This window comes from Melanostigma gelatinosum (assembly GCF_949748355.1).
Source record: "Melanostigma gelatinosum genome assembly, chromosome: 16".
Lineage (NCBI taxonomy): Eukaryota > Metazoa > Chordata > Actinopteri > Perciformes > Zoarcidae > Melanostigma > Melanostigma gelatinosum.
In genome coordinates, this window is record NC_136649.1 from 1,782,110 (window position 1) to 1,791,390 (window position 9,281).

Genomic DNA, 9,281 nt, shown 5'->3' on the forward strand with positions numbered 1-9,281 from the left:
GGCCAGGCAAAAAAGTCTGCCACTATCTGGCAGGGCCACGGGCAAAAAATGAACTAACAAGGGCACCAGCTGCATGCTTTGGGGAACCAGAGCGCACAACGCTTTCTGACCTATAGGGCATCACGTTTTCTCCGTTTAACAGCAGCCATTAGAGCGCTGAATCTAGTTTTCTCAACTGGAAGGATCATCAAACATCATGAAAATGGAGTTTTTCAGAAGCACAACTATATTCACAGTTAGTAACTTGGCAAAAGGGAATTTCAAAATTGTAAACTTGAAGGAGCAATAAAAGACATTCAGAGCATCAATATGGCAGCAAAGCAGTATTGTCTATGTAAAGACAGTGGAGCAGAGAATGAAGTCACTCTCCCTCTGTGTGTGTTATGAGCAGACCTGCTCCTTGCTTTCTTTACACAGCTGGCCGCTCGTGCGTGCTTTCAGTGCATGTGAGCGTGCCCCACTGGTTAGCTTAGTCAGCACTTTCAACGTAGTTTGCACTGTTAGCCTTGTTAGCACTGTTAGTTACAAGCCGCCGACTTGCGCCATGTTGAGAGCTGCTGAGAGGCAATCGAAATGCTCCCAATCTGGAATTATGCACCCTGGACATAAAGTATTTGAGGCCCTTCCATCTGGCAGGAGGCTGCGGTCCATCAGGACCAAGACCTACCGCCACATGAACACATGAACACATGAACGCTCCTACCGCTCATCAACAGAGCCCGGGACCCCCACTGACTGACATCCCCAGGACATTTTCCTGCACATTCCCTCTCTGTTTCTGTATTTAAACACACACACTCGACACTTTTGCATGACACTTCATCATACTTGTTTATAGTACTGTTATCTGTTTGTTGTGCACTTTGTTTGATATTCTTTTATATTCTATTGTAAATTTGAATATGTTTTTATTTCTCACACTGTTGTTGATTGTTTAATGTTATGCACCACCCGCCATGACAAACTCCTTGTGTGTGCAACATACGTTGGCAATAAACGGTTTCTGACTGTGATTTACAGCTAACTTTGGTACGGAACATTCAACTTTAATATTGTTCATGGTCCCTTACAGATAAAAGAAACTAAATGTGTTGTATTTGAATCAATATATGTTTTATTTTTTATCTATGATATTTTTGAAGTGGTCAATTAATTCATGATTTTAATTAAACAATAAGAAAGTGTATACTTCTTCCCCCGGAGACTCCATAACAGTCAGTAAGATCACACTGCAGTAAACGGATTACACAGTATTTGGATTCATATTTTGAATACGGCAGTGATATATTTCTGATGACATCGATAAATAGACCACACTCATTGTACCCTCCATGTTTTTTTAATGTCTTCACCATGAGGATAGTTGAATCTACTTTTCATTTGGTTGGTACTTTTAGTTCATAAAAGTACATTTCACACAGCTGAGGATATCTATTCAAACTATTACCCTTTGCATATTGAACATGAGAAAGACAGGTTTGTTCATTCAGCCTCACCTGCAAGGCTCTGAGCTTGTTCTCGGAGGTATCCTCCCTCTCCATTAGATCAGTGAGCTCCTTGGTTTTTGACAGCAGCCAGGACTGGAACCTCTGGACGCAGCCTTGGTATGTCTGGTGCTCCTCAGCCATCTTATGGAGCAGCGACAGACGCTCCTAGCACAGCAGGAGACGTGTTAGTGGCGCAGTGTTCAGAAATGAACGGAGACCTTTCAACACACATTACAGACTTCACATCTGGGTATCTGAGGGAGGAGCGTGAATATGAATTTGTATTCTCCTGTGAGACTGTCTGTTACTACATAACGCTTGAGAGCACGTTGACATTTTCGATAAGAACACAGAGCCCAACCAGGAAGAGCCAGTTCACGGGTAGGAGGTGCTTCCACAAAGGGTCACCCCGTGAAACACAGCAGCGTTCCCATTTGGAGTCAAAAGTAGAGATTTGCCAGCAGACTGGTGTGTTCAAGTCAATGCATGATGTAGGTCTGATTTGAAAGAGCTGTCTGAAGAAGGAAGAGGAAGAGCCGTCTCATTGTGTGCCAGCTGGCATGTATCTGATAATGTTGACTAATCCAGCAATATCTCTACTCTGAATGAAATGAATAAACAGTAAACTCTTCGCTCCCTTAGCCAGACTCAGTACAGACACAAAATGAATATCAAATGTATGTACCATACTGTTGTGTGGCTGAGGGATTCGCTCATACAGAGTACAGTACAGAAGGACAGTTTGAAATGCTTGCTGTAGATGTAAATTAAGCCAAGGGATCACTGATTTGTGTACAGCAGGGGTGTCCAAACTTTTTTCAAAGAGGGCCAAATTTGATAATGTGAAAATGCCCAAGGGCCAACAGTCCCTGCTGACATTATTTTAAACAATACAAGTAGCCTATACATACATTGTTATTTTATCATTTTATTTTCAATGACAGCAAATAGCAATGTAACCAAATGTAAGCATTCATGTGTGAACACATCTCAACAACTATTCTGCCTTTCTTTCACATCTTGAAAGTCAGATAACAAAGAACAAGCCATCTAAAAGCTAATTACATAGGAACCGATCAATATTCTCACCTCAAGACAATCTTAAATATGACTTAGTGAGGGTAATGAAAAGTTGTCTAACATTTAAATTCAACACACATGAAACAGGCTCACGAAAAAAATCAAGTTGTCTCTTCGTATCTGATGATAGCTCTTCAGTGTTACGAGCAGGCAAACATTAGCAAACTCTGTCTTCTTCTCGGGGCAAATGTTTTCTGCTATTTTCATAACACCGTCTTTGATAAACTCACATTCCGTAAAAGGTTTGTCATGTTTAGCAATTACCACGGCCACTCCGCAGCTTACTTTGATGATGTTTTCATGTGAAAGGGACCGCTGCTGTGTGGCCAAGTTATCTTGGAGTTGCTTCACTTTTCTAGCACGGACGCTCTCTGATAGCTTGTTGTAGCATTAGCACGTTTGGTCTCGTGTCTCTTTACATTATATTCCTTAAACAAGGCAACAGTCTCATGACAAATTAGGGAGACACAGTTGTTTCGGTTTTCGGTGAAAAAAATATTGCGATCTCCACCTCTCCTGGAAGCGGCGGCCCTCATTATCGACTTTCCTTTTTTTACTTGCCGTAGCCATGACAGTTCAAGGGTCAGAGCCAATTTCAAACAGCCAGACAGTTACAGAGTGGTGCTGCCACCATGAGGTAAAAATAGGAATTGCATGTTGAATTTGTATGATTTATTCATTCCGTTTTGACTGTGCTGGCGGTCCATAAATAATGCATTTTAAGACAGAAGGCGCGGGCCGTATAAAATCTGACCTCGGGCCGTGATTGGCCCGCGGGCCGGACTTTGGACATGCCTGGTGTACACTCACTTTGATTCAAACATAATGCAAATCCCACAAACTCACAAACTCACACATACAGCCAACTGCACAGCCTCCCCACAGCATCATCAGTGAAAACACATCCTCTGAACCTCACCGCCACAATTCCTGTTCCCTTCCATCCCTCGCAAAACCTAGTCAACCATATGTACTGTGTGTGTGTGTGTGTGTGTGTGTGGCCACTGGCATTTCATCTGCAAGTGATTCTCAAGCGCCGTGCTTCCTGTTACAAAGACGCAGTTCCTCATTCCACATGTTTCACAGCAGGTTCCTTCTCTTTTTCTTCTACCAGTGTGTTTACTTTATTCATTTACTTGTCTTTTCTCCTCATGTGCTTAAAGTATTATTCCTCACACATTGTACCAGCTGTGTGCATTCTTTACATAAACCACAAGCTTTGCATTGGCATGAGCAGAGCTGCCACAGACTGGGTGCAAGGCTCTGACCCAACTTGTGCAAGAGTACAAGACCCTGATCACTGATATGCACGAGCATTACACCACAAGAACGACTTAGTTGAGTCCAAGTCGAGTCCAAGACCAGGTGCAGTTGAGTCTGAGGCAAGACTAAGTCAAAAGGCAAGACCGGAGACGAAGTCCTGTTCAAGACAAAAGCTCGAGCACACAGCTCGGATGTCAGCTCATTTCGGTTAATGCAGGCAAGACGCATAATAGATAACAGGCTAGTTGTAACAAAGGTATAAATAACAAACGTGGCGAAGTTAAGAGTAGATTACTGGCCCATAATAAAATACTCATTTGCATACTCGTTACTCCACAGCTACTACAGCAGCCGTCAGCGAGACGTGAACATTAAGATTACAACTTGGTTCCAGGCGTTGAAGCAAAGTCAAGCAAAATAACTACGGCTGGGCCATATGGTGAAATCCTCCAACCAGCAACCAACAACTGGCAGGTGGTGATATATTCATGCAGGTGTGTGTGTGACGGGCTCCACACAGACTGTGTGAACACTTCCATGCAGTGTAAATTCATAGTGGGGAACATCTCTAGTCTGCTGTCATGTTTACGTTTGAATAAATGGCAGTACTGTAGGAGATGGACTCACGATGCATGGAAGTCACTTTGCTACTGCGGCTACATCTCTCTCACATCTGTTGGCTCTGAGCATATGCACACCTTCCATGTAGGTATGCAATAGGATGTACTGCAGCAGACCTCACCTCAGCTCTGTCTCTGACATTGTTGTAGACCTCCTGCAGCCTCTCCTGGGCCTGGGGCTCCACGCTGGGGTCCTGGGTTCTGTTGTGCAGTGCGGCGGCCTCGTCCAGCAGCCTCTCCAGGAGCACCGCCTGGCTGTGGATGTCGCTCACCACCACCCTCTGCTGGTCCACCTGCCAGAGCTTCTCCTTCACCCCCAGCTGCAGCTCCACCACGACATCCAGGCCGCGCTGCCGGCTCGTCAGCCACAGCTCAAACTCCTCGTAGGCCTTCAAGTACTCGCCCCAGTGGAGCCACACCCACTCTATGCGACTGGGTGTGAGGTGAGACACATGAAGAAGAGTTAGCCTGTAGCACGGAAACATGGCACCACCGTCCCATTGACCCTCAGGTAAACACTGTTAGCTCTGGCACCAATGTTACCTTTGCTTGCACTGTGAGTGCTAATAGCGCCGTTGGCTCAGCCATCGCCATGTTGAGCCGTGTGGAGGCAATAAATATCATCTCTTTTTCTAATTGAGCAACTTTAAAGACATTAAAACACGACTAAAAGCCCCCAGCTATTTGTCATGTAGCATCAGATGTTGTGCAAACCAGGGTGTGTCAACAACTGCACAGTGATAACTGCCTGATAACATACTACTCCTATTTAGCTAGAGAAATGAATATATACACAAGATGCTTAAAATAGAGTCTGGTTGTCATTTCAACTCCTGCTAAAACTTCCAGAATTAGTGCTGAAAGAATTAATTATCAATGAATTAAGTCATTCATCAAGAAAACTGGCAAATATCCAATAATATATCACAAAATATCCAAAAGAAGTTACTTCTAACATGTAACGTTGGGCCTTGGGAAAGTGATGGCAAGCGTCCCCATGATAGCACATAAACCCTTCAGAGATAAGGCAGTGCAACGTAAAGAACCCCAAACAACGATCTCCACAATATTTGGGGAACTTTAGTCAGATACTGCAGGTACTGTAGTACTGTAGCATGTTGATACCAAATCCAGCTTTTAAAGGCATTTGAAACTTTTCATGCTCTCTGCACATTTGATGGTTCAGGTGTGGAACGATTATCTGAAAACACACATCTGAAGCGACTCCAAACAGATCATCAATGGCTTAACTGTGAATGCAGCCAAAGGAGACCTCAGACCTCGGGTGCGTCAAATACCTACAAATCACGACACACACACAGTCCACCTGAGGTCAGCAGTGAGTAGGGCAGCACCTGTGACAGTGGATGATATAGGTGCTGGTCTCCTCCCACAGGCTCTTCAGGTCTTTCAGCTTAGCGTGGGTGTGGTTTCTCAGCTCTTCGTCTCCGCTCTGCAAAAGGTTCTCAGCTGCCACCAGCGCCATGTCCATCTTCACACGACCCTCATGCTGCGAGTGATGGATCTTCTACACATTCAGCAGAGCACGACATGAAAAGCATCATCAAACCTCTCGTGTGGTAAAGTGACTGGGAGCTTATTCGAATGTGATGATTGGCAGCAGCTTTCTCTCACAACGTGTATCGTTACTGCTAATACGTCTCAAATGAAGAGCACGTTTCCCATGAACCCCAGTACTTATCTGTCACTCTTCCTGCCTAGCATCCTTGACACCAGAGAACATTTTCATAATTTCCATCATGTAGCTGCACACATTTCTCCTAAAGAAGATCATTAAAGTGTCATCTTCTATGAGCCAAATAAATCCCACTTCATAATTCATACTTGAGATGTCATTTCTTGCATTAAAGGCCAAGGGTATACCAGACAATACAGACATCCAGATGTGAATATAAACAGCTCCTAGATGACTGAAAAGGAGACATTATACACCTAGGAGCATTATTTCCAACATGTTTTGTGTTATTTTGTTACTCACTGTAACCAACAAACTACAATACTTTCCATTTCCAAAATGTGTTTATTTATTTCAGTTGTCAGACCTTTTAAAGATGACATATAAGTATATTGAAGTATTGTATTCAGCATTGTTTTATTCACCTTCTCATGACTGAGGACAGCATCACATGATTTCTGAATTTGCTTGTATATCTACAATGTAAGTAGACATTGGTCGCTGAATAAAGGATCCTGCTCAAAGACCACAAACACGGAGTCTACTGACGGAGTACTAAAGTGGCAGCAGGGGTCAGAAGTGAAGGGTCAGGAAGTATCTCACCTCCGTCTCCCTGAGTCGGCCCTCCAGGGCATCACGGGGTCCCTGGGTGTTGTCATTGGCCTTCAGCCTCTCCTGGATGGCCTGCATCCAGGAGAGGGCCGCTTCCAGGCTCTCCATGAACTCCTGCTGCTCCTGCTGCGTCATGGCCAGTCCTCGGGCTGAAGAGCAGAACAGAAGTAAGCTTCTGTGTCAGCAGGCAAGTAAAGTTTAAGGAGAACTCCACCAATTACATTTTGAAGGAAAAACATATTTTGAATATCTTAACAAAAAACCTGTGTTAGAAACTGGGAGCGTGGAATGTGAAAAGACATTGACGTTGACAAAGTAGGCGGGGCCTAATAAAGAGTTTGTCATGGTAGCATCATGGGACATGTAGGATCCAGTGTTGAGTGTCCCATACCAGGGAAGAACAATGTGAACACATATGGGTTGAAGCAGGATATTTCATTCCATAACACTGAGAACCATTCATTACAGACCAGTTCTGCATATGATTTGGATTGTGATATTGAAGATAAGATAATAGCCTGATGTTGAACGTCCCATGATGCAGTGATATTGTTGCACCGAGCACACACAGACTTTGAAATAGGAGCATAGTTTGAATAGAGGAGACATTGCTATTAAATAGATTGATTTTAATATTTTGATACCTTAAATGCAAAGTTTACACGATTTCATGATTTTTAAAAAATCTGCCTCTAGCGTGTCCCCGAACTCGTACTACTGAAAAAAGCAACTCTCTCTCTCTCTCATGAGAAATCATAAGAAGAATTTTACAAACTGTGCTTTGTATGATAAAAACCAGCAGGCACACTTTGAATGACTGGCCATGCAACTCTAGCACACAGTCTGTAACTGACCTAAGGCATGTATTTGTGTCCATCTGCTGTGTATACTGGATATTATATTTCATACTTTTGGAAGAAATTGAAATAACTTGTCCTCTGTCTTGTAATGTGCATTTTCAAGCACATGGTAATGGCACAATTCCAGGAATTCCTGACTGCATTGAGAGCAGTAAGATGAACTCAGCACAGGCTGGAAGGAACCCCTTTGAGAGAGAGCTGGCAGATTCACGTGAGTAAAGAGGCTGCAGTCAGATGTATGGGAGGAGCACAAAGAGGCACCGCATCATTCCTTAGAGGCAAAATAAAACATTCTCCTCATGACTCATTCCTCCCAGCACCATGACATTCCTTCTGTCTGCTGGTTTTGCCTCAGAATCTTGAAACTTGGTCATATGAGGAACTCCTTGTTCTCAGTGAAACACAACAAAACAGTTCTTTATACTTCAAAATCAAAATGTCTCATGCTAATACTTTCTAGTTGCTTTTTAATGTTTTCATTTGTAATAGTCTAGTTTAAACAGGCTGTCGTTTTCTCTCTTGGAATTCACGAGCACCAAGTATACCTTTCTCTCTGTCACACTCTATTTCTCTTTCTCTTTAGTTTGAACAAACTCACACCACATGGGCTACATGTCTGTACCACCTGTATAAACAGAAGAACCGCTGTAAACATGCGCCATAACAGCGTTACAGTCCTCTTCATTTGAAGAGAGTAAAGTTATCTTTGGTTGAATTGTATGTAGCGACCGTTGCAGTCTGTTTAGGCACATTGAAGCCCCTCCCCCCTCAGTTTGACAGCTCGTGCAGTAAACTCGCGCATTAACACAAACCTTAATCCAGTTCACTCACATGTGCCACCGTCAGCGGTCATATTCACTCTGTTTGCTCGTCATGCAAACTGCGGTTACCGTGCTCGTTTTTCACTGAAGTCTAACAGTTTAAATATGGAACTTCAGTCTGTTATTAACGACCTATATGCTATGCTAATGTAAGGCTGAAGAGTCAACGTAACTGGTTTACGGTGAATATCCCAAAAGACAACAGACCGGTCTATGCCACAGACCCGTATCTCCACAGCTCATTATCGTCCAGTAACTTAATATAAGCACGCGAGGCTCCACGGAGTTCCCACGTTGGTAGAGATAGGCTTATCGTTAAGCTAGCCGAACAACGGTGCGGTTCTATTGGTCAAGTACGGTTCGATAGGAATAAAAACACTTACGGCTTTGTGTTCACCAGGTGAGAGGTATTGCTGTGTTGTGTACAGTGAAGTTATGGCACAGGAAGTAGAGCCGAGTCACTGGGGGCTGGAGTCAGCGCGCACTTTCATGCTGCCTTCAATGACTCCTTGTAAAATATAGTACGACCCGACATCACAACAGAAACAACCTTCGTTGTATATATATATATATATATATATATATATGTCTCATTTTGGAGGAAGCTTTTATGGTACGTATACAATTTGTTATCAGTTAGAACTTGTGTTTGTCCTCATAAGTAAATAAATCTGTGCATTACCAAACATCTACAAGGCATGGCAAGGCAAGTTTATTTGTATAGCACATTTCAACAACAAGGTAATTCAAAGTGCTTCACATAAAACCATTAAAATCATCAAAACATAAGGCAAAAGAAAAGGAGATTTCAAAAAGAATTAAAAAACAGTGTAAGAAATAAA

The 9,281-nt window shown here is 43.1% G+C and overlaps 1 protein-coding gene across 1 annotated transcript in view; it reads right to left on the bottom strand.

Moving 5' to 3' along the window:
• syne3 (spectrin repeat containing, nuclear envelope family member 3) overlaps positions 1–8,877 on the bottom strand; it is a 57,418-nt gene extending 48,541 nt beyond the window's left edge. Inside the window, exons 1-5 of the mRNA XM_079286082.1 lie at positions 8,823–8,877; positions 6,750–6,907; positions 5,806–5,978; positions 4,573–4,882; positions 1,497–1,652 (exon numbers count right to left, since the gene is read on the bottom strand). Coding sequence (XP_079142208.1) covers positions 1,497–1,652; positions 4,573–4,882; positions 5,806–5,978; positions 6,750–6,893 — 783 coding nt within the window. The 5' untranslated portion in view covers positions 6,894–6,907; positions 8,823–8,877. The remainder of the gene's footprint in view (positions 1–1,496; positions 1,653–4,572; positions 4,883–5,805; positions 5,979–6,749; positions 6,908–8,822) is intronic.
• Positions 8,878–9,281: the final 404 nt, after the last annotated feature.